The sequence below is a fragment of the Triplophysa dalaica genome, chromosome 8 (genome assembly GCF_015846415.1).
Source record: "Triplophysa dalaica isolate WHDGS20190420 chromosome 8, ASM1584641v1, whole genome shotgun sequence".
Classification (NCBI taxonomy): domain Eukaryota; kingdom Metazoa; phylum Chordata; class Actinopteri; order Cypriniformes; family Nemacheilidae; genus Triplophysa; species Triplophysa dalaica.
The window spans coordinates 15,416,257-15,443,904 of NC_079549.1; the positions used below are offsets into that span (position 1 = coordinate 15,416,257).

At 37.7% G+C, this 27,648-nt stretch overlaps 3 protein-coding genes across 4 annotated transcripts; 2 read left to right on the forward strand and 1 right to left on the reverse strand.

Annotated features, from left to right (window-relative positions):
* Window positions 1-3,035: 3,035 nt before the first annotated feature.
* On the forward strand, window positions 3,036-13,003 carry gja5a (gap junction protein, alpha 5a). 2 transcript variants are annotated; one of them, XM_056755755.1, is made up of 2 exons: window positions 3,036-3,230; window positions 9,599-13,003. In XM_056755755.1, the coding sequence occupies exon 2, from the start codon at window positions 9,614-9,616 to the stop codon at window positions 10,796-10,798; it is 1,185 nt and encodes a 394-aa protein (XP_056611733.1). In that variant the 5' UTR covers window positions 3,036-3,230; window positions 9,599-9,613; the 3' UTR covers window positions 10,799-13,003. The 2 variants fall into 2 exon arrangements, with proteins under 2 accessions (XP_056611733.1, XP_056611735.1); XM_056755757.1 differs by having other exon boundaries at window positions 9,604-13,003.
* Window positions 13,004-13,398: 395 nt separating this feature from the next.
* On the forward strand, window positions 13,399-17,742 carry acp6 (acid phosphatase 6, lysophosphatidic). Its single transcript, XM_056754932.1, has 11 exons — window positions 13,399-13,490; window positions 13,953-14,121; window positions 14,317-14,445; window positions 14,811-14,941; window positions 15,712-15,791; window positions 15,871-15,958; window positions 16,056-16,188; window positions 16,278-16,378; window positions 16,465-16,557; window positions 17,024-17,189; window positions 17,413-17,742. The coding sequence occupies exons 1-11, from the start codon at window positions 13,423-13,425 to the stop codon at window positions 17,545-17,547; spliced, it is 1,293 nt and encodes a 430-aa protein (XP_056610910.1). The 5' UTR covers window positions 13,399-13,422; the 3' UTR covers window positions 17,548-17,742.
* A 46-nt stretch (window positions 17,743-17,788) lies between these two features.
* Window positions 17,789-27,499, reverse strand: si:dkey-229b18.3 (uncharacterized). Its single transcript, XM_056754931.1, has 7 exons — window positions 26,094-27,499; window positions 22,178-22,242; window positions 21,851-22,085; window positions 19,471-21,689; window positions 19,164-19,373; window positions 18,770-18,872; window positions 17,789-18,688 (listed from the first exon to the last, which is right to left on the reverse strand). Exons 1-6 carry the CDS (start codon window positions 26,416-26,418, stop codon window positions 18,771-18,773), a joined length of 3,156 nt encoding a protein of 1,051 aa, XP_056610909.1. The 5' UTR covers window positions 26,419-27,499; the 3' UTR covers window positions 17,789-18,688; window position 18,770.
* Between the last annotated feature and the right edge of the window lie 149 nt (window positions 27,500-27,648).

Consider the following 27,648-nt stretch of genomic DNA (forward strand, 5'->3'; position numbering starts at 1 on the left):
GAAATGCTACCGAATGGTTAGACAAAACAATAAGAGCCAACTTTGAACATTTAAGACTTCTTGTTCACATGTGTAAATGTTCTCTCACCTCGTATATGATTTAAAACCCACTATAAACAAACAAGCACATAAACTGGAAAAACATTTTGTAAGGGTCAAAGAAGGAAATGATTGATTGTTCTCTTTAACCTGACAGGAAGTGTACACTGGACTTCCTGTAAGCACAGCACCAGTCACTCTGGGGAGCCAATGCTCAGATGATGCTAAAACAATGGATGAAGCAGAAGATTAAGAAAAAAAGCGAGAGGAGGGAGAATGAGAAACAGAATAAACCGCAGAAAGTTGTGAATGGTGACAATGACGGAGTCAGACTGTGGGAAAAGACTGAAAAACTGTCAATCAAAACACAAAATATATGAGACCCTGAAAGAGAGGAGTGAGATAAATAGTTTTCTTTAAAGAAAATGTGAGAGGTGTAAGAAATAATAGAGGATTAGGTAAATGAAAAGATAATGTTTGCCAAGATCATATAACTATATGTAAGAGTGACTGTTACACAATAAAAAACACTTCCTCCCTGTATTACCCACTTTTTGTCTTGTGTCTGACTCTTTTTGTCTTCTTTACTCTTTATCTAATTCCATGTATAATCTTTTGTATAATCCATATAAAATTCATTCCTAAATTTAAGGTGCTATACACAATGTTCTTCACAGCAATGCCGTAGACTAACCATTTTTGGTTTCCCAGAGCCCTATTTACTTAGCACTATAAAAATTTGCACTATAAAGATTTTTTTGTGAAACAAAGATTATTAGATGTTAAAGGGTCCTTTTGCAACCATATAGCGATAAATGGTTCTATTATGCCACCGTGAAAAGTACAGTCGCTAAGAAAATTCTCAATAATTAATACCATTTCAGAAAATTTATCTTAAATTTTTTCAGAAAAAAAACAGTTTTTAATCATTTTTCATGCGAGCACCCTTCAAAATAGTATTTCAATTTTATCAGCATTTTAGGAAACTATGATTATATTGAATGATGTTTGCATGAATTATGTAATTCACCCTTTAAAAGAAAATGTTAAAATGCATTCTCTTTAGTGAAAATAAGTACATTTTCTATGTGTCAGTTTTACTTAAAATACTTCTGTGAAATACATCCACTTTTTGTGGTCTTGTTTGATTATTTATCCAGTGAAATTTCTGAGGCAAATTTCACAGCCTTCCTGCATTTTACGGTGAACACTCATTGAATTCAAACAAAAATGAACCAGAATGATTGGATCCCTTTTCAACAATTTACCACACCCCGCTGTTTTTCTATCAAGTAAAACCCCACATCCTGTATTAGCCCACAAATGAAGGTCAATTATTATGACAAATTAAACTGCGGGGCCTGCCACAGCTGCTGGGTGATCTCTGACCCCATGATGAAATCAGTGCAACCTCTATTCAAATTAACTACAGCATGCATATACATAACCCTATAAACGCCATATCCACTGCTGTATGTCATCATATCTAGGCTAGTTGTCGTTGAGGGTGACTTGTCACAGCACACATAAGCCCTTTCCTGAATGTGTCCAAGTGCTTGTCCCTGACAAATGACATCATGAAACTTTATTTCAGCTCCACTGAAGAAAAACAGAACATCCACTTCCTCTTTTCTTTTGGAACAACGTCTGTCAATCATCTCTCCTCACAGGCAGAAAGCATTGATGCAGTGTTTCTGTTGGGGTAGAGATTTTACAGTAAAAGGGTCTGTAAATCTCTGCTTGAATAATAGAATAGAAAGCGATGAAACTACCCAATGAAGAGATTGTTGAAGATTAAGGTTGAAAAAATTAGATGCAGTGAAGATGTGACAATGGTATGATAAGTTGTTTTGAAATTTCCCAGGTTATTGTGATGGAAAACAAATCATGCATTTATTAGTGTGTGTAGAAGTAAAACTTACTTGTTATTTAATTTCAAAGACTGTAGACAGCAATAATAACCTCTCCCTTACACCAAAATAATAAATAAAAACAGTAATTTTTTGGGGGGAATACACACCCAGCAAGAGGAACCCATTCTAAATAAGACTTGATACTGTACTGTATATACAAACACACGAACCCTGCAGCAAGGAGGAATCATATCTAACGGATTCCCCCCACACACATACACCCAGAGTCACATTCACACACCCAAACAAACACAGACCCATGAGCAAGGAGGAATGAAATCTAAAAGATTTTTTATTATATAAAGCTGACATACATCTTCCAGCTCTCAGCGAATGAACAGCATAAAATAATGACTGTAGTAAGAGAGAGGAGTTGCTTGTGGTTCAGTTTGTCTCTGTAACGGTGGATACATTTCTTTCAGGTATATCCTCACTGAGATACAGTAAAACAAGAGCTTTGCATTGGAGAAAATAATAGAAAACTTAAAAAAGGATGAAAGGGACCATGCGACCTGCTCTTAGTTTATTTGTTCTTATAAATACTAATTTAGGTCATTTTTGCAATTTGCATAATTGTATGATATTCTAATCCATGGATATAGTTTGACAGCCAGTCTGAAAAAAGTAAAAGGTTGAAACAAAACATGAATATCAAAATCAAATCTCATTTTATGATCTAATCTGCCCAGTGCCCGTCATATCGAGTGTGTTTGCGTACGTGTGAAAGTGCATGAAAAAGTCTACTGATCAGGGTTGGAGGTAAAAAATGTCTAAAAAACTAACTGTGACACGAGCGCAACGCATCACAAAGCATCAATGCACAGCCTGGGAAGAACACCCATTGTGTTGCATTACAATCTAACTTCCTCTCTTTACACTGTGGTATTCTTCCCACCGAAATAGAGTGCTACCAAGTGCATGTGGCGGGTATGTGTGTGTACTGAGTTGGAGGGGCAAAAAGAGAGAGGGAGTGAAGGAGGAAAGGGGGGGAAGGAAGTGTGGAAGGGAGGATTGGAACACTCCATGAGATGGGCCGGTGTTTCTCAAAGTGTCCCATACTTGTGCTCAATTCCCACAGTGGGACGGGCACGAGGGGGCATGTGTTATACATGAATGTCGACAGGACCTCATCTATAGAGATACGCTGCCATACTCTCTGCTGCAGTGTGTCCCCACTGTCAAACATCTACAGGACCCCCGGGCCGCAGAATAAGAGCCTATTTATTCATCTGAAGAGGACGACAGAAGACTCAGAGACACAAGTCTACATTCAGACAGGTGATTCATTTTCATACACTCCAATTGTTTTTATGTAATTCAGAGAGCAAGCTCTGCTTTCATGACTGTATATGAAAAAATATTAACAGATATTTATTTATGTCCCAAATAAAGATGTAGGTTTAGAGATTAATAGAGTTTTTATGTGTTTTCTTATGGAGGAGGATTATATTCAAATGTATATATTTTCATTATATAATATCCAGCTTGTCATTTTACACAAAATTAGTTAAATGTTTAATTGAAAATATTCAGGTCATATTCAAAACACTTTATTCCTCATTTTATTTTTGTATTTGTTTCAAGGGTGATATACTGATTTGTTGTATAATATGCTGTATTATAGCTCTAGTGGAAAAATGTGGATAAAAAAACAGGTTTAGCTCATTTTTACTAAATATAAATATGTACATTTGGATGGTGCCATAACTGGTTGAGCCAACGATCAACGTTCATTTCATCATGACATCTTTTTTTCTGGAGAACATGTAGCCTCTCTGATGGCATGACATTTTCTGAATAACGTTATGAACGGTTTTGTCATTACAAAGGACTGTGACTTTATGGCACTTAAAAAGAAAGACGTAATGGACTTTTTTATAAGTAGAACGAAGTTAGTTCACCTGACCTTTGACTGATGTGCAAAAGAGCAAGATATATGTAAAAAGCATTCAGACGTTTCAACACTTCATATGTTGTTAGAATATCATAAACAAAATGCCTTTATTTTCTTTAGCCATTTTAGCTATTACTTTTAACCAACTAGTTTAAAGTAATTTTGTGGATGTATGAAATCAGTTTCTCATGCTTAAACAAATATCTTACATACAAATATAGCATAATCAACTTAAATTACTATAAATAGTTACATTTAAATGTACTTTGTCTGAATTTGGTACCTTGTAATGATGAGGTATTAACATATCTCATAAGATGAGCTCATAAAATATTTCCAGAAGGCAAAAGCCCATATGTAATGTCAAGTGGCGCCTGTCCTGTCTTAAGAAGACTTTGACGCACAGATTAGTACAGTTGTTGTGACAGTGAAGAGAGAAATAGGACCGCCATGTAAGGTAACACAACATCATCTTAACAGAGGCAATGTCTTCATGTTTCAATGTAATGGGAATTGCACTCTTTGGTGAATATTGATATGCGCAGGTGTCTTTGTGCTTTTTATGGGGTTCTGCAGAGTGTGCAGTGTTCATACTAACTTCACATTAACAACGATAGTATCTCATACATGACCTTTGCATTGAATAAAACGGTCTTGCTTGCCTATGTTGGTCCTGGAATGTTTGGCTTAAACAGCTGTTCTGTCCTTTGTTTTTTAAGTATGTGGTTAGCATGGCATGCAAGTTCAAGTTCAAAACATGTGCATGCTCAGGTTTTGTCATAAAGGGATAGTTCACCCCAAAAAAAAAAATCTGTCACCATTTACGCAAGTTATTCCAAATGTATATCAATTTCGTTGTTGGTTGTACACAGAGAAAGATATTTGAAAGAATCCTTATGACCAGATAGTTCTTGGAACCCTTTTACTGCTAAAGTAGGAAAAAACACAAAAGAAGATATTTTGAAGAGATGTAGGAAACCAAACAGTTCTGGGGCACTTTTGACTAACATTGTATTTTGTGGTAGTATGTGGCATGGGTTCCAAGAACTGTTTGGTAATTCAAGCATTCGTCCATTACCTTTCTCTATGTTCAACCAAACAAAAATTTTTTATATAGGTTAATAAATATAATATATATAAACTAGATGACAGAACTTTAGTGATATATCCATTTAAACTACAATTGGCCATAGTTTGCTTTTTCCAGTAATTGGGAAGGTTTTTTTTGTTGTTGTTCCAATTGAAGTTTAATTTATATTTCCCCCTCCATTTCTCAAGCATGTAATGTATTATTATATATATATTGCATTTCTTTCTGTTAAGCAACTTTGCAGCAATCAGTGTAAAAATCCCTCTAGAAATATGTTTGAATTAAAAACTGAATTATAACTTCTGTTGAATACTTAAGGGCCTTATTTTTTTTTAACTTTTAAAAAATAGGGCACAATGTACTATATTAATATGGAGGAATTTTCCATATTTATTTTGTAATTTTTATTTAGTTTCATCTATATTTCGAATTTACCCGGCATTCCATTGTACAGGGTTAATGAAAATGGCATTAAAATTAACGTGCATGTATATTTAGGAAAAATCAAATATATTTATTTACAGATACCAATAATTAGAATTATATAAAAACATTTATACATTTTTATATTTCATATTTTCTTATGTATATATGAATGTATGTGTATATGTTTATAAATACAAAATTAATATGCACAGTACACAGACATATATCATGTTAGCACAAACTTTTATTCTGGATTCGATTTATCGTCTGACATTTGCAGCAGTTGTACATAATATCAACATAACTGATACCTGTGATGCTCACTGCCAAATCTGCTTGATATTAATTACAACAACACTCTTGCTTATTTGGCATTGCCTAAATATGTCTCTATGTTTGTCTTTGCATTCTACTCAGTTATAATCGTGGTTATGTTGGGACACAGATCGGACTACTCTGAGTCATGCTAATTCTGGTAGTCTCTGACATTAGGTTGAGGGGAAAGGGCTTAAATAAATATTTATTAAAAGGTAGGGGGTAGGGACCATGCACGGGCATTGCAGAGCCTCTTATGGTGTGGGTATCAGGGTGCCAGCAGCGACATGATCAGTGTGAGAAAAACCAGCATGCCATTGCTTGCCAACACTGCCTGGCACCTAGTATGTGAAGTGCTACTAGAATGTTTCAAAGGTGCTGTGGCAATGTTCCCGGCTTGTTAAAATAGTGCGAATGAGAGTGCGAGGTTCTATGTTATTCTAAAGTTTATTTTGTAATTGAAAGTTTGACAGCGGCTTAGAGTCATAAAGAACATCGACTCTATTCCTACAAATAAGAAACCATGAAGGTTAAGGGAAGCTGTCATGATTTCTAACAATAAATGTAAAAGAGGGTTGTGAATCAGTTATCATTTTTAATTTTGTTTTTTTTCGTTAATGTTTTAGTATATTTTTAAAACGATAGATAAATCAAATTAGAAATTATTTCACATATCAAATCGATTTTTACTTTGCTGGCACACCATGGCATCTTGGCCAATCTAAGCACAGTTACAAATTGTTTAGTTACAAATTATTTGCTAATGTTGTTGCATAATACATAACATAATACATTGCGTGTTGGGGTGAAAACATGCCTATTTAACCCAGTATCAATAGTGTACTATCATTCATATTAGATGTACTTTGAGGTCAGCATGTAATGTTAAGTCTTTCCTATAACAAATAGAAAATCATATGAGAGCAGGTGAAAGTTCTTCCTGTCTGTCATTCATCTCGGCAACATTTGTGTGTGCACTGCAGTCCTATTGTTTCAGTATCTTTAAGAAATACTGCAGTAGTTAGACTTTGACCTCCTCTAATATCTCATGATAAGGGCTTTTAGGGTTTTTTAGGGGCACTGACAGGCTGCAGGTAAATTCTATTCTCATGTGGCTCTATCTCTCTTTTGGGAAAGAAAACACCCTTGAACTTGGAGACCTTCGGAGGCTTGTTTCCTTTAAAGTGGCAAGAATGGAGGAAATCATATTGTTTAAAATTGCTTCCTAAGAGAAGAAGAAAAGGAAAAGGCAGAGAGACAGAAGGAGGGAGAGAGAACTGGCGACGGAGATTGCTCAGTCAGTGAATCAGATGGATATTTCCGTCCTCCTTCTGTTTTTTTAAATGTTTAAGATTCCGTTCCCACCAATGTCAGTCCAAATTACTTTTACCGACATTAATATATTCATACTGTTTCACTGGGTTTACATCATTGAGTGACAGTCATTTCCAGAACATATGATGTCAGAAACTTAAAACTAATAAATGCATGAATCCAAAAAATGCCATGGATAGCACCCACCTTTCAGTATAAGGGTAAAACCTGAAATCACTGATAGTATGGTCAACCGTCTCAGTAAGGAAAGGGACCTAATAAATGTATTAAATAGGCCAATTGGTTTAATAGGCCTATTTTTTAATAAACATCTTCTTATAGGATTGGATAGAAAATATCTTTAGAATCAAATTCAATTAAAGGTCCCAATCATTTATTTAATCAATTCTCAAATCTCAAATGTATTTTTTTTCAGATTTCTACCGCTTTAACTTTCAATAAATACTCTTTACTGATGATAGATGACACATTTTGACTATTTTACATCTGTTCAGAAAGATGGAGGGCCTCCATCCAGTTCAAATTGTCTGCTGGTAAGATTCCATATTTGGCCGTTACAGACACCAGCAAGACCTATTACTAGTAAAACATGGTCTAGCACAGGATGGCAAAAGGGCAGGGTCAAAACACAAAGTACACATACATACATAAATATGACTCTCTAGTGTGGTCACAGTTAGGGCTTAATAAAACATTTAAAGTTTAATGGACATAACAGTGACAATATCCAGTAAATAGCAATAAATCTATAGGGTTTTCCAATACTGTTCACATGGGGCTATAACTAAAACAAATAAAACGGGCATATAGAGACCCCGGGAGAAGATATGTCTGTGTGTCAGAGAAAGCAGGACATGCTGTAAACACCTGTTGCATTATTCAACTGGAAAAATGTTTAGGTATTTGAACTCGATTTGGGATTTTAACAAATAATCGGAATTCAAAGACTTGTTGTTTAATTGAGGAACTTTATGGGACCCCTTCTATTTTGTTTTCTTTGTCATGAGAAGTTTATGCAGTACCCTATCCACTAAATCACACACACTGGATCAAGAATTTACCCACATAGTACACATGATGTAGTAGAGATGCTGTGGACATTTTGCATTTTGGTTTAACGTGATCTAGGCTTCTACTGGGTCATACAAAAAGGCAGTTCTCAGGGCCCCTGGCATCCCCTAGCCCTGCTCTGCCCTGCCAAGGCCACCGTCACTAACCCTGCCCCAAAAACTGGGGCAGGCCACACCAAAATTAGAACAGTCACCCCTGTGCTTATTCAAGTTCATAGTGCTATGCTCTCACGGCTCTACTGTAAATACACCTTATAGAAGTTCCATCTTCTCTAGAAAGATACACTGTGTTTTTTTACTGTAAACATAGTGCCAGTGTATTCAATAGGTTAACATAATAAACAAACTGCAATGGCTGGAAAACATGGTTCTGGGTTCCATTACAGAAAATAAGGATACTTATAAGTTCATTTTATTAAGTTTACTTCAGTAATGTTCAAGTATATTTTTAAGTATACATCATGCAATTACTGAAATCTCTAAAATTCAAGTTCTATACTTGTACGTTTACTATTTTAATACTATACTCTGGACTAAATTGGACCATTTATTTCTTTAAGTAAATCCAACTAGTTTACTACTACAAATTCTCATGTGTTTATCAGTTTACTAGTTTAATATCTGTAACACATTTTTAGTTTGTGGAATACACTTTAAAGTATATTACCAGTTAAACTAAGATTAGTAGTTTGGCAACACTTTACAACAAGATGCTATTTGTTTACAGTTAGTTAATGCATTAGTTAACATAAACTAACAGTGAACAATACTTCTAAAGCATTTATTATTTTAGTTCATGTTTATTTCAGCATTTACTTAAACATTATTAAAAACAAACATTTATTTATTAATCACTGTTTATTAATTCACTAACATGAATAGCTGTATTGAGCTGCGGTATTGACATGAACTAACATTAACAAGGGTTAATAAATGCTGAAAATGCATATTGTTCATAGTTTTATTAGCAAGTATTATTTCTATGTTTTAAATAGGATTCTAATAGCACTCTCAACTTTTTGCAAGGGTTTGAAGGTAGGTTAGATAGGTCAGCATTATTTTTGTTTTCTAATGCAAGAAAATACATTTCAATACTATATGAATTTATGGTTAAAATGCTAAGCAGTGAGATTTCGGTTTTTGTCATATGTCATGGTGAAAGAGTGCCCCCTTCAGTAAAACTATAATTAAAATGGTTTCAATGTTGTCCACTAACATACTGTATATCATTTGCACTGAATTGCATTTTTTTTCATTATGTTACATTATTCATTTTTTATGAATCTTTATGTGATTTTCTTGATGTTCTTGCATGCTTTTAGCATATTTTGTAAGTCCACACAATCATGCCAATAAAATACTTTATTAAAATTGAATATATTGCCTGCAAATTATCTCCATTTAAAATTAGCTTCAAGTGTATAGAACATTTATTTCTTGGTAAAATAAATACATTTCGCTCTCTTTCTATTTTCCCTCTTTCTTTCTCTCTTTGCATCTGTCTCTGTCTTTCTAGTGCAGTTGTGTTACAATGGGGGACTGGAGTCTCCTGGGTAATTTTCTGGAAGAAGTTCAGGAGCATTCCACGACCGTGGGGAAGGTCTGGTTGACCGTGCTGTTCATCTTCCGCATCCTGGTCCTGGGCACGGCTGCAGAGTCATCATGGGGTGATGAGCAGTCTGACTTCATGTGTGACACGCGACAACCTGGTTGCACCAATGTTTGTTATGACCGAGCCTTCCCCATCGCACATATCCGATACTGGGTGCTTCAGATCGTCTTCGTCTCAACTCCATCCCTCATCTACATGGGCCATGCCATGCACACGGTCCACATGGAGGAGAAACGGAGGCGGAGAGAATTTGAGGCGAAAGCTACAGCAGGAAATGAGGCACGAGGAGAGAAGGCGTATTTGGAACATAAAGAGAAAACCGAAGAGGCACCGCCAAAGATCCTCCTCCGGGGGGCATTGCTTCAGACGTATGTCCTAAGCATTTTGATACGTTTAGTCATGGAAGTGACCTTCGTTGTTATCCAATACATGCTGTATGGAATCTTTCTTGGTGCACTGTATCACTGTGACACATCACCATGCCCCAACCCTGTGAATTGTTACATGTCCCGGCCGACTGAGAAAAACGTCTTTATAGTGTTTATGCTAGTGGTGGCAGCTGTTTCGCTCTTTCTCAGTGTGCTGGAGCTGTACCACATCGGCTGGAAACAATGCAGGCCGTGCATTAAAAAGTACGCAGACAACCACGCCAATGATGTCAGGAACAAAACTGACAAAGCAGTCAAACCTAGAAGAGCAACTATTCCAATTGAAATACCTGATACGGTTAAAGTACCAGCTCCTAGCAAAACCTGTACCCCACCTCCAGATTTTAACCAGTGCCTGGCATCAAATCAAGGACCAACATCACCTCCGCATCCTTATCACCACCATCCTTTTCATATCCACCAAAGCTGCCAGCCCTTTAATAACCGCTTAGCCCACCAGCAGAATTCTGTCAATATGGCCACAGAACGACACCATCACAGTCATGACAACCTGGATGCTCATGAAGACTTCCTGCAGATGAGCGGTGGGAGCCCACTGCCCAGCGCCCCCTCAACACCATCATCCCACACAGACTTTTTCAAAGACAAGCGTCGCCTTAGCAAGACAAGTGGCACTAGTAGTAGCAGGGTCAGACCCGGTGATCTGGCTGTTTAGAATGGATTAAAGCATAGCAAGAGAAGATGGTGAGAGAGAGAGAGAGAGAGAGAGAGAGAGAGAGAGAGAGAGAGAGAGAGAGAGAGAATCTGTATCAGAGCATTTAATCTGGTTTCCTTGAAACTGTTGTTGTAATAGTAATTGAATGTAGATTTTTATAGGGTGAGACAGTCATCTTAAATAAACAGTTTTCAATATGACATATTCAGTAGTAGATGAATGAATTAAATGGAAAACTACTGATATAATGTTGGTTAAATGCATAACATATTTGGGGATAATTTATCTAACTAATAATGTTGGTTTTTAATAACCTCATGACACCAATTAAATACAGAGAACATATAAAAAATATAGAAAAAGAAAAGCCTGTAGATATGTCCTGCTCAAAGTATTTCTTGAAAATTCTGTTGTTCCACATCTGTATACATTTCTGTTTTCTGTTGAACACAAAGAAAGATATTTGGAAGAATGTTAGTTATTTCCAGATCTGGAACATCATTTACTAACATAGTAGAAAAAATAAATACTGTATAGATGCTCTAATATAACTGTGAATAAGATCAGAGGAATTGTCTTGATGTTAATGATTATGATTACTGAAAGTGCCTTTTGAGAGAGTAGATCAAAACACTCCACATCTTTGTGCAAGTGACGGTATAATATCTGGATGATCTTGTTCTCAGAAGCACAGAGGGCAAGAGCAAACATGAAGTTAAATATTTCAAATATGTAATTTTATGACATCATTCTTCTGAAAGCAAGTTTGTTCTCACCAAAGCCCTTCCATAGATTTCTGTTTTAAATGACATTCTGTCATGGCAAATATTTAAATATCTGGTCTCATAAGAAACTTCACAGCTAACACAGTTACGTTGTGACGACGTACCTGGACCTGACCATATTCGTTGCCACGACGTACCATAATAACATTCCAGCGACGTAACTTTGTGATAACCCTATTTGTCGAGACGACGTAACATTGGACGTTGTTGGGATGTGGTGAAAACCTCCTGAAGACCTTGAAAGTATAATTTTCATCGCAGCTACATAGCAAATAACGTTTCTGGGACGTGATGAGCATGTCCTAACGACCAAACAGTCACGTTGCTAAAATCGTTTTTTATTTAATTTAATCAATTATCATCCCTCACATGAAGTATTAAATTAATTTGTGATTTAATCTTTGCGTTAAAGATTCAATTTTATGCATTATTAAACTCAACACAGCACTAGATCACAATCAGATATTTTATTTATACTGTAGTACATGACATAAATAATCAAAGACTAATAAAGCAGAACGTTATTGACACAGATGAATAAACATTATGTTTACGCGCCAAATCGATCGAAAACCACCAAAATATGTTGTTTACTCTCACATCTGTTATTTATAAAGTAAAGAATGAATATTATCAAACCGCTTAAGTAAAATCAGTCAGTGAGGTAAATGACCGTTAACGTTTAAATAATAAGAGCGCGCGGCTGATGCAGAACAAAGAAGGCGCGCGCACTAAATAAATAGAAACGCAGCTTTAATTGTGGCATCGAATTAAACTCCTGTTTAATAGCTGTCAGAAGTCGGATTTGTATCATACGTCCAGACAATGTAACAGATTTTGATCTGATCATAAATGTTTCATACAATCAAATGACCAGTGTCCAGGTTATCTGGAGACCAGTAGCCTACATCACGTCGCTACAACGTTCTCCTTGGGATTAATTCACGACGTTATTTGAGGACGTGGCTACGACGTCTCTGGAATGTAAGCAACAATTCTAAGGAAACTGAACGTTGCGAAGACGTCCTCAGAACGTGGTCACAAAGTAATTTCACGGTTACCAAATGAAGACGAACTGGCGACGTCGTCAGAACGTACTGTGTTACCACTTCTTTATTTCCCTCAGCACTGTTTAATCTTTCAAGTAAAAGACTTGTCATTTCAACATTATTGATATTTTTTGTCTTTATTTTTATCTGCTCGTGTTGTCACCTTAATTACTATTGGTGGTTATGTTTGTAATATATAACCTTACATCAGCGTGTGAAGAAGGTCTGGGTAATCTTGTCTGAACGTTTTATCCTTGAAATGGTTGATATCTGCGCTTCATTTCACTTAATTTATCACATACGATTGCACTGTCACAGTTTACGATACCTTTGATCTGCTGGGAGTATTAAATAAAATATACCAAAACTAATACTTCATGTGATGCTTATTTACTTTTTTTCCACCCGACCAAACCAAGTGGGATCTGCAAATAATGCTTCTTTCTTGGAACCAACATTAAATGCATAAGTTACAACAAGATGTGCATAAAAAAGACATTCTTCAAAACATACAATACAAAACAGGCTCACCAAGACCCTGTGAGTCTATAAATGAATCTACAGTGTAACTGTCTATAAATATAATTCATATTTACGGTAATATTTCGAATTTGTCTGCATAGAAACATTATGGCACTAGTTAAAACGCAAGGTACAACCTACAAACGGGTTCAGCCACTATATAGTATGGGAAATGTAGTTTTACTCTGTGAAGCTCAGATTGTGTTCTAGTCTACTAAACTACATGTCCCACAATCCACCTCGCCAGCAACCGGCGTAATGACACGGAATGCCCGCACGGAATGAGTGCAATTCAAAACCAGTGGATTTGACTTCGTCGCTGCATGAAACCTTCAGGTTAGTGACATTAACAGAGATCTTTTTCTGTAAAACAGCACATTTATTTTTACGTTATTGAGTCGTACTTACTCCATAATAGTTGATCTTTCCAAGAGTGTGTAAAAACGTGCTGAAATGACAGGCGGACATACTGGATGATGTGGAAGTTGTTGCTGTGTCGTGGACTTGAGCACGAGTAATAGACATATACTGACTCGTTTACATCTTAAAGTGATTTTTTAATCAGTTTTGACTCCTGAATTCTAATAGATGCTATGTAGGTAATATAGGTATGTTTACTTATATATACGAGAGAGAGAGAGACACAGAGAGAGAAAGAGAGAGAGAGAGAGACTTCTATTCTGTTAGAATCTAGAATCAAACATAATAAATTACAATTGCATGCAAGTCTTTAAAAAAACGTGAAACAATTATGTATAGTCTGACATGTATGGGATTGAAATCTTTCTCTCTTATCAGGTGCATCATGTGGGCACGTGTGGGTCTTCTAGGTTCAGTGGGCCTTGGGTCCGTGTTTTGGTCCCAAAAGAATAAGACCGAAGTATCTCCATACGAGCTTAAATTAATACAAGTTCTATTCAGACATGGGGCGAGAACCCCGCTGAAATCTATACCGGATGTGTTGGAGGTAAGAGGGCTGGTGTCACAAATCTGACATTAATTCTTTATTGTTTAGACATTTCAGAGTTATTTAGGTCCAAACCTTACCAGCATGCAGTTAAATTCATAGACACAGAGACACTGTTATGTTAGTAGTGGTCTTCAAGTTGATGGAAATTGACCAACATCAGCTTGTTGACTGGCATGGTCTCGTCATCTCCAGGCACAATGGGTCCCTGAGCTACTCAAAGCTCCTGCTCACACTGAAATAGACTATAAGGTTACAGACCTACAAGGAGGACCTAGACCCCCATCTCCAGTGGAGGAAAGCTACAGAGCCAAAATCTTGACAGTGAGCATGCGTCTGTTCATACATTTGTGCCACATTTTTAAACAATGGGAAGTTGGTTTCATTGCTGATAGTATTCACCACACATAGTGAAATGGGGTTAAACAATATCTTGCAGTCTGCTCCTTGCCTTTTGACAGGCAACTTTGGGTTACAGCATTCCGTAGAACTAACTAAATTCACTGTGTGTAGATTTATAGTTTACTTTTATTGCTTTTTACTTGAGTACATTACTGGAATGAAGTAAATTGATAGTAAATAGCAAAATGTCATACCATCATTAGCTTGTTTAGCTGTGTTTATCTTAATATTGTGACAGGCAGTAATATTAAGATGAATAATGGCACTAATTCTTAATCCTCCTACAGGGTGGAACTTATCCAGGTCAGCTGACCACGCTGGGCATGCAACAGCTGTACGATCTTGGAGTGAAGCTGCGAAAGAGATACATAGAGGACGTGCCGTTCCTCACATCTTCTTTCAGTCCCAAAGAAGTTTAGTGAGTGGGCAACATAAAGAAACTTTGAGACTTTGGATAGCTTCACAATTACTTCGCTCAGGGATTTGAATAGACCCCTAACTCTAAATATAAACTCAATCGTGAGGAGTTGTGCATCAATTTAGCATGAATCATTCCATAAAACATGACATATTGAGGAAACGTGTACAGGTTCAGACTTGCAGATATTAAAAGTATCAAAAATGTCCTATAGACTTACATTGATGGAGGAACCCGAACAATATCTAGCGACCACAAGGTCATTGACAGATAGTTGGACTCTTAGTTTCAATAAACAAGCAACATCCTAGCAACCACACCGAACACTTGAAATATCCTGGCAACCACCTACCCCCTAATGATGGTGAATTTTACAAGGACAAGAACTACTTACATCTTGTTTAGAAGTAGTAATAACAAGTTTATGTGAGATCCAATCCGATTACGTTTTTTTTTTTAAATCAACCTTAATTATAATGATAGTAAATATAATTGTTATATAATAAATTAAAAATGTATCTTCATATAATAAAGAAAAAGCTTTCCTGTGGCTCAGTGGTGAGAGCATGGCGCTAGCAACGCCAAGGTCATGGGTTTGATCACAGGGGATTGCACATAGTTAGAAACAAATGTAAGTCGCTTTGGATAAAAGCATCTGCCAAAATAAATGTAAACGTAATGTAAATTATATAATTATAATAATCTTAATGACAAAAAAAGTGCATCATCAAAGTGAACCAGTAAAATGGATGCTCTGTTATTTTTTATAGCATTCGCTCAACCAACATCGTAAGGACAATTGAGTCGGCAAAATGTTTGGTGGCAGGACTGTTCCAACAGGAACAAGCAGGTAAAACGGCAACTCAATTATTCTGTCTTGCGTTGTAGAATAGTAATACAGAATAAAATGTTGATATTTCTCCTGTAAGGTGTTGTGCCCATTCTCACTGATAAGGCAGAGAACGAGGTCCTCTACCCCAACTACTATGAATGCAAACTGCTTAAGCAGCTATCTGGGTAAATTGCTCGTTGCCATGGTGATAAAAATGATCAATATTTGTAAATTGATTTGTGGTTGGGTTTAACACCATGTGTCTGTGGTCATGACACGTAGTCCTCGCTGGAAAGAATCATCCACTCTTCCAGACATCGCAGCAGACCTGCGTAGCATCCAGAGCGCGTTGGGGGTCGATCCTCATCAACACCTAGACTTCATCCATATTAGAGATGACATGGTGGCAAGAGAGGTAAAGCAGTCCTCTTGTGACAGGAAGCATTGTACAGATATAGCAGTGTTGGGTTTGTGGAGTACTGTTTGATTTATTATTAATCCTAGACTCATGGCCTGCCAGTTCCTACAGCTCTTGAGCATTGGAGAAATACAGTTGAAAAGAGAGCAGTAGATATGATGTGTTACATCTATGAGCCCAGTAACAGGTGAGGGGACATGGGATTCTACGCTAGAAGACAAAAGAATGTAGAAAAGCTCATGCTTGGAGGTTTTAAGATGTGTTTGTCTTCAGACAGATTGTCCAGATGTGTGTGGGTCCTTTTTTTAACATACTACTGACCAACATTGAAGACAAAGTACAGGGAACAACCTCTAACGCAGACAGGTGAGTTAAATTCTCCTTCCACACTAGAACTCAATAGAAATCACAGATCGCACACACATAACAAACCATCTCATAAAGCCAGAGCAACAAAAGTGGACACCAGACATCTGAGTCACACATACAGTTTATGAAATTCATTGTCGTGAATAACATCAAATGTTTTAGAGTCTGCAAACAAATGATGCCATAATAAATTTTGTCATTAATTTAAACAGTATTCCTATCAACAACAATCTTTCAGTCTTTCTATTACACTTTACTGCTTGTTCTATTTTTAATGCAAACACATTCATACATTTCTTTAAATGTTACCTATGGGTTCCAGAACCTTTTGAGACTGCTATCACACTCTTTACAAACCTGGAGAGGTGCTGCCCCACAGTGGTCAGAGATCAAATATAAATCAAGAACTTGAACAAAGATCTTCAAATTTGCTGAGTGTGTGTTCTTTTTTTTACTGATACAGAAAGTTGTTCCTATACTCTGTGCATGACACCACATTGATGCCGTGTCTCATGGCTTTGGGAGTTTTTGACAGGAAATGGCCTCCTTATGCTGCTGATATCACACTGGAGTTGCATCAGCACCGGCAAACTAAACAGCACTATGTTAAAGTTTCCTACATTGGTCAGGTGAGGTGGTTCACACAGGAATCATTCATTTAAAGGCCCTTTACAAATGCCTGTAAATATGTTTCACTGTATGTAGCAGTAAGCAGCTGCTGGGGACTTTAGTATGTTGATAAAAATAGACCTGCTTGTGACATTATAATGGTATCTAATAGTACGTTTAGGTCATTTCATTAACGTGTTCCTTCTTTTTAAGATTTTTTAACGACATCATTTGTGCGTCTAGGATCAAAAACTCCCAGGTTGCAGTGACGTGTACTGCCCGCTGAATGAGTTTAAGGAGGCACTGGCTGTCTACTCTCTACCCGAGGAGCCGTACCTGGCCCTCTGCAAAAGTACTGAGGACCAGCTCAAACTTTGATATTTTCCTCCAGAAAACAGATATTATTCATCAGTGTGAGCTCTTAAAGCCCTACAGACTGAACAGCATCAGATGTCCAACGTAAACATTAAATTGCTGTTAAAATACAAAGTGGAACTTAAAGGCTTTTTTATCTTTTATAGTTAGTATAATATGCTAATAAATTATGATACAATAAAGACTTACCTCCCGAGATGTTTTTATAAACCTGTTCTTAATTCCATAAAGCACACACACAGTGTAAATTTTAAAATGCAAAATTTATTTATATGGCTATTTGGTCGTTCTACATTTTAAACTGTCTTTTTCAGACAAAACACACTTCAACATTTAAAACTTCATATTATTTCATTGCATTTTATATTAAAGAAAGGTATGCATAAAAATTTGACAAGGAATTATTCAAAGAAGGAGAAAAGAAAATCACATTAAACATTTTGGGATTCCCTTATCTGAAAGACAGTCACCGTTTCATTTTGAAAAGCTGAAGTCAAACAGAGATGTTTTCATAAAATGGCATATCTCCAACGGCATTGCACCAATGAAGGTTAACCATTTGATAATCCCTAGAATAACTAACCCATTTACCTAACCTTCATTTAAAATTCCTCTGTGACATAATTTCTATAACTGTTTTTTCTAAAACATTGCGAGACAGCCACACGTTGAGGGCAGTTCACCAACTCCATTCCATTCAAGTACATCCCAGTACATCGCATCTTTCTTAGGTTTCAAAACAAAGCTAACATTAAGTGCACTCAAGATTATGTAATTTAGGAAAAATATTCGTAACAATTCTAATAACAATTGTTGTAATTACATTAGTAGTTACAAATTTAAAGCATTCTACACAATTCTCATTATACATATATCACCTTGACCAACAAGCTTCCACCCCCCTGAGAAAAACACCATGGGTTCAAGTTCTGGTTCAACACATCAATATCAATTGCAAAGCAACTTCAGCTTAGTTACTTAAATAACAACAATTATTTTTGTGAGGAAAAAGACAAATTAAAACAAAATATTATTTACATTAATAAACTGACCCTTAATGTCATACATCACAGATTCTTGGTATTTACAGCTTTAACAATTAAAGAAACAAAGCGTCTCTTCATTTCACCCTGTGGCTTCTAACCTAAAATGTAAAAAGTTGACAATGATATAATATTGTAATGTGCATTACAGAGTACAGACTGTATAAATGTTTGTACGTTACCTCAGTGAGCAGCAATACACTGGCGGCATTTGTAGAGTTTGGGATTATGTGTCCTTATATGATTCTTTACATTTCTCTGTCTGAAGAAAGTCTTGCTGCACAACTGCAAGAGAAATGGAAATTATTAAACATGAAAAAACAAGCTACGGGATTAGAAAGCCAGAGTGGGAAAAGCAAACAAGGCTGTGGTTTTGTTTATTACTTCTGCCATTTTTGTGGAGTAAACAGAAGATAAGAAATTATGAGACAGACTGTTCAGGAGATTTCACAATCACGGGCAAAACTCCCATACAGAAGCATCACATCAAAATGTGTTAAATGAAGAGCAACTACTAGGCCACAGGTCCAACGTAAGGAAAATTCATAATCTCTACCAAAATCCTAGAATACATACCGGACAAGGCCAGTGTTTGCCTTCAATGTGCCTGATACGATGCATAATGAGGGCATCACAGTCCCTGTAAGAGGCTCTGCACTGCAGACAAGTATGTGCTCCACTTAACTCCTGAACTTTAGGATCCTGTAGCTGTTTGAGACGTGCCCGTCGGATGGATTCCAGTAGGATGGAACGGCGACTGCTCAGAGGAAGCAGCTTGTTTACATTCTAAAAAGACAAAAATGATTCAAGACTTCAAATGCGGTTTCTTTTTATTTATTCCACAAGTTTACACAAAATGCAACACAAAAAAAAAGTACACTACCTTTGTCTTTCTAGGTTCTTTCTTGACCTTACAACTCCTTTTGCTGACTCTAACAACACTCAATTTTTTCGACACACTTGTTTCATCTCTCTCCGTTTTTACTTGAATAGCAAGCCTTTGAGAAAACGGTGTCGACCTGTTACCAAGTCCAGCCCAGTGAGGCCCATTGAGACCCGTTCGATCTGGCTTATTCCTGCCCCTCACCCTCTCTTTTCTCACCAGATTGGGTGACAAATCCCGATGGGAACTGCTTGCATGAGAGACTGACCGAGTTAGGTAGATGTCCACACTCTCCTCCTCCTGTTTGATTCCACTTGCTGGCCGACAGAAACCGAAGAGGAAACCTTGATCCAGCAGTTTGACAGGCGGTTTACTTTGACGCTTACCTAGATCGGAGGAATCTGAGGTTGGGAATGGTTGGGTTAGGGGCAGGGGATCTGCTGGCTCCTCCTTTATGGTTTTATAAAGGGGATGGCTGTGATGATGATGATGGTTGGTATTGGAAATGTCCCAGTTCACGACACCATATTGAACTTCAGAGTTCTCTTTTCTATTAGCAAGTGCTTTAGATTTTCTGTTCTCTTTCACCTGGGTTCCTCTTTTAGTTCTGCTGTGCTTTGCTTGTGCCATTCCTGTAGCGTAGTTGCATTTTGTTTTGGCTTCAATTACTTTTGAACTTTTAGGTTCTTCTGCTGCGGGACGCCCGAGTTTGTACTGCTTTCTTTGTTGTGAGTTTCTTGTGGCTCTGACTGTCCGATCCGCTGGTGGCCGACCCCTACGTGCTGGAACTGTTGCTTTAGGGGGGTTTACAGTTGCCTGGTGGTGGTAGGCAGTGTTTCGCCTCTGAATAGGTTGTAGAATAGCACTGTCAGCAGGTTCCTGTTTTATCCTGAGCATCCTCTTTGAAGTGGAATAAGCATCATGCGCTGGAAGCCTACCTCTTCTTGCAGGCTGCGGTTGTGTTTTTTGGTCTTGATTTCTATTGTGACGTCTGAGCGGTCGATCAATTCTGCTGGAATCTATCTGGAGCAATGACCTGCTACGTGTAGTCCTTGTACTCGGTTGAACAGCTTGCCCTGCAGGACAGCGTCTCTTCTTTCTTGAACTTTCATGGCTCAATGAGTCTTGGGGTTCTGCTTTCAGTGGTCTGTTCAACAAGTCCATTCTGCTCATGTCACAGAGGGACAAAGATGGACTAACTGCTGCAAGTGCCCCTAGACTGGGTTTAAGTCCCAATGTGACACCCTCTGAACGAGGTTTACGTCTAGCTGTGAGGGAATAATTGCTGACTTTTAACTTCCTAAGTCGTTTCTTCTGCCCCCAACCAGACAGTTCCTCAGGACCAGGCACTAGAGACTTCCTCTGCAAGCCTAGGAAACTGAGCAGTTTATATTTCTCCTGTGCACGGGGGCTGTGTACTTCATCCTGAGGGATTGTGTTGCATACGTCTTCCTCTAGATCCTCCTCTTTCACCATTACAGAGGTTACATGACTTGCCTGAGATTGGGATGGAGTCGCTATGAATTCAGATCGAGACTTGTATGTTCTGTAGGAAGAGGACTTTCTTTTTTTCTTGGTGGTGAGGTCAATTTTAGGCAGGAGTCTGCGTAAAGCAAGGGCAGCGCCAGGTGAGGAACGAAGTAGGCGTCGTGACGGAGAAGAAGAACGAGTTGAGGTGCATGGAGAGGATGAGATGACTGAAGGTATATGGCGAGAGGGCGAATTTTTCTTGCAGGATGGAGATTTGAAGTCCATGAGCTTCATTCTGCGATTTGGGCTACATGGAAATCCATTTTCCTCAACATGAAAACTCGATGATGCTTGGCATTGCAACTGAGGGTTAAATATTTCTGTTCCAGATTCATCTGACGTCTTATCAACAATAAGCTCTCTGTATTGCACTTGGGTGTTCCAGGAAGACCCAGAGACACATTCATGTTCATCCTCTCTCCTTCTCTTCAGGCCTACCTTTCTTTGTGGAGTCGAAGACAGGTCTCTCCTGAAAGGTCCAGGAATTGAATTTGGATCACCAGCAGTATTGTGCATTTTGGAACGTCGCTGAAAAGTCTCTTTTTTGATAGCAGCGCAGGCCTCAAGGGCAGGCCACATGCGTAGATGACGAGCCATGGCACAAACCTCTGTTAAACTGTCCAGATTCAGGTTTAGAGTAGAAGTGTAAGAGAACTCTAGTAAAGCTAGCAAGCTTTGCTCGCTGTAACCTACAATACAAATGAAAAAATATTATGATTTAAAAATAAAAACTGGTTTAAGACTTTATTAAAATAAAAAAAATAAACAGATAAATCTGATTTAGAGCATTTTTTAGATCTGATATTGAAAAAAATCTAAATCTTGTCTTTAGATTTTATTGTAGCCATACCTGTGAAGTCAACTAGAGACTGGGGGTCAGTGGCGGAGTCCATTTCAGTAAATAACTCCTGGAAGTACTCGCTTACTGCTGCAAGAACGGCCTTGTGAGCGACAAAGTAGTGGCCACCACCGGTTTTCAGTGTAATGTCACAAAAGAGCCCTGCTTCCCGTTGACTATTTAGCTTACTTAAAATGTCATGACTATGCGATTCTACCATCATGGTGACGAGTCCCACATCTGAACACTTTAAATATAAACAGAAATGAAAGATGTGTGAGAAAAACATAAAAAATTCAAGGTCAAACATCAAGTAATAATCCTGTCCGAAATTCTTACCTCTGACTTCTTGGAATGACATTCTTCACAATTGAGGACAAAGTCTCTAACCTGAAAATACATTCCTGAAAGGAAAAAAAACAACAACCTTCACAAACTTTTAAATGATAGGGATATTGTTTATTTGACATTAAATCTGTGTATATCAATAATTCTCTTATCCATTATCTCTTTTTTCATTACCTTAAGAGTGCAAGCTGCACGCTACTATGCTAGTGTTAATATTTAAATTAGTGGTGGGCCGTTAACGGCGTTAACGCAGTGAGACTATTATCGCGCGATAAAAAAAATGTCGCCGTTAATCTATTCTCAAAGTTGGGTTGGCAGCTGGGTCTATACTACGCAAGCTATGATGACTTTCACCTTGATATTTTAGCGCGGATGTATATCAGCTTAACTGCACTGTACGGGGCGAGAACGAGATTTTTTAACTCACGTGATTCGCGTCATTCGCTGAAGCAGAAGCCGCCTCATCATCTCATAACCAGGACTTCATACCCGTCATTCGCGCCGCCTCATCATCTCATAACCAGGGCTTCATTCGCGTCCTTAGCGCCGCCTCATCATCTCATAACCGGGGCTTCATTCACGCGATTCGCGCAGCAAGTAGGTCTATTGCCTCTTTGCATTAACATATAAATCACTCGCGCTTGACGCGCCATTCGCGTTTGGTCTGAACACAACATAACGTTACTGTGAGTGAAATGACCACATCAAACGTGATGTGCTAAAATGGATGCAGCTATGAAGCGCCGGGTTTGCTTCAGGGAATATTCATTTTTAAGAAGCTTCCCAACGGAAACATCGACAAGACTAAGGTTGTTTGCACCTTGTGCAATGCGTAATTGGTTTAAAAAAAACACTTTCTCTCAACAGGTACTGGTCTAGCTTTAGTTGAAACCAGAACTTTGTATTGAGATCTAATGTATTATGGCTCCTGTATGACATATCGCTTGTTGCTCCCTCACTCTTTGTAAGTCGCTTTGGATAAAAGCGTCTGCTAAATGACTAAATGTAAATGTACTGTAGGAGCTCTTCCAGTCTCAAGTACCACCTAAACACAAATCATCCCTTAGCTAATGCGGAAGTAAACACAAGTTCATCTTATTGAACATAATTTAATTTTCATCACCAATTATCATAGTAGAACAACTTTCTCAAGCAGTTTGTGATGCATTTGGAAACAGGAGATGAGCCCCTGGTCTAATGCGCCACCTGGCTTGAGAAACCCGTTCTCAAAGACTTACTTTTAGTCATTATTTGGGTAGCACACATATTCTGAATGCCTTCGGCAGAATTCAAATGAGACATTTTAATCTAGATTAATCTAGATTAAATCCAAGATTAATCTAGATTAATCTAGATTAAAAAAAATAATCTATGCCCACCACTAATTTAAATATATAAATATATCAGCACGCAATATCGTTGATGACAAAGGACGAGACTAAAATCTAGTTATAAACTAAACTTGTTTAGTCTATGTCAAAAAAATATGAAGATAAATATTACAGATTTTGTGAAAGTCTATGCTGTACAACACTTGCGGTCGCCAGTTCAGATCCCCCAGACAGGTTTTTCTGACAGTGGGTAACTTAATTTATGCAATCTGGCAACTATATGCCGATGCTCTCAATGTGGAAGCACCGTTGAGGATCTTAAGTTAATAAATAAGAGTTTAGCTATCTCCGGCCAGTATGTGTTCTCTCATGAGCTGCTCAGGCCGCATTGATCTCCACTACTACTGTTTGCGATTGTGGTTGCTGAATAAAGACATCAAACTTCGCGAAAACCGTAAGTTTGTTCACGACTGCGTTCTGACGTTGTTCTCCTTCACGGTCATTCGCGTCGTTGCCGGGTAAATGTCAATATTTTCTGGGCATCAAGAAGACCCTAGTAATTTGCTGGGGAATTTAAGAGAGAGGTTGGATGCCTATGAATAGGCCTATGCACTTGTCAAACCTCTGTGGAAAGTTAGATGAAGTTGAAGAATCTATGCCAATTGAAATTCTATTGATTTGTGCTTATTGGTAAAATAAATACTTATAATAAAATTTAAAAACAAATTTTTCAAACGACATCACTGTGATTATAATTTTTTGCTAAATAATTTTAACAACCAAACATTTTTTTTCAAAGCATGACAAAAATGTGACTAAATTTCTATTGACTAAAACAAGATCAAATTCATAGATATTTAGTCGACTAAACAAAAACAGGATAAGGATGACTTAATAAGATAAAAACTAAAACGTATATTTGTCACAGGACTAAAACAAAGACTTAAATAAAAATAGCTGACAAAATTAACACTTTACAATGAACTGTTTAGTTCCTCAGTTACAAAATTTGGCAGAGAATAGTACAAACAATATTTCAGCTGAATGAGACAAAAAAAAAAACACCAACAGTTTTTGTGCATTATTTAGTTTGATATAACATGCCTGCGCTTTTTTAAGTAGAAAAAACGTAGAATTCAGCCCTTGAGAGTAAAGCATCTTCATGTCACTGGTTGTCATTTGTATGTGTGTACATACAGTACTGTTTAGTACAATGCAATGCAAGTCGCGTTGGATAATAGCATCTGCCAAAGGCATAAACGTAAATGTTTTTCAAAGTTCTCATTTTGACCCTCCAATCAGCTCTAAGAGGTCTGTGGATTGGTGTAGTTTAGTGGTTAAAGATTATGACTGAAAGGTTACAGGGTCAAACATCAGAAGTAGTCCTCAGTCAGGTGACAACAGGGAGACTGTTGACTGTTGTTGCCGTATTAGGTGCACAATAAACTGGATGAAGATCAATTGTTGAAATGTTAAGAAACCTGAGGGTTAGTTTCATTTTATCTGAAAATCAACCAATCATCTGAGCTACCAAATGCTTGCAAAGATGGTTAATGTCCTTTGCACCTCTTATAATTGCAATGTTAATCAATAAAGCTTCACTTATCCTAATCTTAGATTAGCTGTCCTCACAATGGTGATAGTTCATAGATGACCCCATCAGAGCCTACAATCTGAATCTTCAATAGCCTAAATCAGTTAACAGCCAAGGACTTTTACCAACAAAGCTCTCACCAGTTCAATGACATTACAAAGTGGAATTTTGGAGGAAATGTGGATGTTATTTTCATAGGTAAAATGCAAAGGCATATCTTAGATTGTATATTAGAGATGATATTATGGATTTTAGAGTATGCTAATTTGCAACTCCGAAACCTATAGCCTATAGAGTACCACTATGAAGGACATAACCCAAGTAATAGTTTAATAGTACACTACTAAACTTATACAATTTATTACACCAATGATGGTGTTAAAAATTAACAACCTTAAAGCAAGAACTTGATTTAACCATCATAAAACACCTCAAATGCATAGTTTCATTTTAATAGATGGACATATTTAGACTCATGTCCCTTTACCATGAACAAAATCGTGCAAATCTTTCTTAAAATAATTTAAAATGTTATTAACATGTTTAATAATTGTATAGCCTAAATCTATCATTTATTAAAACATTTCCATAAGGCTGTAAAGGCGACACTTAGAGCTTTGGCCCTGTGTAAATGTCAAGCTACACCACAGCTCCATTCAACTTTTCTACTTGTCTTTGATAAACAAGACAGCGTTTTGACAAAATTTGGACTGCAGACACCAATGTTTTTTTTCAACTACTGTTATTTCTATGTCTTCTTTGTGCCACATTTTGAGTGTAAAGACAACTCAAGACCGGATAATAAACAACAAACATTTTCATCAGATTTTGAGATCGATAAGATGCATACGGCAGCAGAAACGTTTTAACTAGAACAAAAATAACTTCTGTTTAAATAACTAACGCAATGACTTTCACAGCAATAACTTGTCTAAATTTTATTAAATTAATAAAATTAATTGTGATAAAGAAAATGACGAACCTTCCCACCAATAGTGCTCGGCCACCAGTCTATACGTGTCCTCCAGGGTGTGGTGCGACTTTCCCTGTCTCTTCTCGTGAAAGATGGCTATGGACTGAAGTCGCTTGTCTTCAGCCAGCACCTCTCGGTACTGGAAGATACCTTTCTCCAACTTTTTGCGATAAAAAGAGCCGCCGATGACTTCGAAGAAAGCAGAAGACTTTACTGGTGCGCCGCCACCGTTCGCGAAGCCCGCGCGTTCCCGCTGCTCGTGCGCCGAGAGTTGATTTGTACGAAAGGTGTCATCGGTACTACATGGCGCGTTATAGGTGCACTCAGTAGACATTTTTACCTGATGTTTTCCCACGACAGTTTCACTTTCAGTGCGGCTTATTTGTTTCCTCTAAGTTTAAAAAGCAGAACCTTTCAGACTGGGTTCATCCACCGGCATTGAGACAATTGTGAATCAAAGATGTTCTAAGTGAGTCTATAAGGTATAACGTTAGTAGATCCAGACACAGCAATCCTCAGTTTTGATATTTAAGCATCAACCGTAATTAATATGAATAAATTAACGATAATCAACAATAAATAAAATATCAGAATGTTTCTTGTTATTAAAAAGAAGCATTTGGAATAGCAGCAGAAGTACTTCACAAGTCCATCATCTTTGGTGCTTTACGATGCGCCAGACATTTTTATCACATCCTACCAGACGCCAAGGACGGCAACTAATCCATGTGACTTGGAGTTCAACGTTGAAAAATAATTCCCACTATCAAAAGCCATAAATCAGTACAGAACACTTACAAAAATCCACATAAACTGACAGCTAAAATGTTGGGCATTTCAAAGTTTTTCCATAGTAGTGCCTGGTTGTCCGTCATGTGAAACTAAACTAACGTTACGCACAATCACGCAAGATCCAACGGTCGTATGACAAACGGCTTGAACCCCCTCGCTGTCAAATATGCAGTGGCTGCCACCCATAAATATTAAAATATTATTTATCCTGGTACTTCAGGGGCCTCTTTTCTCAAATGTAACAACACTTGAGGCAAGCATATGTCACTGACGCCGAATCGCCAACTACGTCATATCAGATCCATTGAAATAATCCAAATATCTCCATGAACAATCGCTCGCGAGGGTCTTCCTCTCGCGCGTGCAACTTGTGATATCTTGAACTCGGCTCTCAGCACGCCGCAGCTAATCTGTCGCGCGACCTATGCGCGAGACGAGGGGGTCTTCCTGAAACCCATCCAAATGCGTAACGGCCGCTAAAATCAAAAATATCATCCGCGGTTTGCCCTTAAATTGATCCGTGTCCGTTCGTGTAACATTAAAGCCAATCAGATGATCAAATAATCCAATTTTTAACTCGTAGCCCTCTGTTGGTTGCCATTCGTCAACCTAACTTCGCCTCGACGCCCAATTGCCTCACCCCCTCCCTTCCGCAACACCTATTGGTGAATTCTTTAAAGAACGGCGACTGCGAGCGCTGCCATTGGTCCTTTCGGCTGCCACTCATTGGGTTGTTTTCCCTACTTTTCCCCTATGATGATAGGTTGTTGAC

Bases quoted from the DNA above. Each gene is read 5' to 3' on its own strand.
- acp6 (XM_056754932.1), top strand. From the start codon at position 13,423: ATGCCCGCACGGAATGAGTGCAATTCAAAACCAGTGGATTTGACTTCG. The intron at 14,942-15,711 runs GTGAGTGGGCAA...TATTTTTTATAG, and splicing joins TTCAGTCCCAAAGAAGTTTA to CATTCGCTCAACCAACATCG. The intron at 15,959-16,055 runs GTAAATTGCTCG...CATGACACGTAG, and splicing joins CTGCTTAAGCAGCTATCTGG to TCCTCGCTGGAAAGAATCAT.
- gja5a (XM_056755755.1), top strand. From the start codon at position 9,614: ATGGGGGACTGGAGTCTCCTGGGTAATTTTCTGGAAGAAGTTCAGGAG.
- si:dkey-229b18.3 (XM_056754931.1), bottom strand. From the start codon at position 26,418: ATGTCTACTGAGTGCACCTATAACGCGCCATGTAGTACCGATGACACC. The intron at 22,243-26,093 runs GTTCGTCATTTT...TTTTCCTTTCAG, and splicing joins CGAGCACTATTGGTGGGAAG to GAATGTATTTTCAGGTTAGA. The intron at 18,873-19,163 runs GTATGTATTCTA...TTTCTCTTGCAG, and splicing joins GCAAACACTGGCCTTGTCCG to TTGTGCAGCAAGACTTTCTT.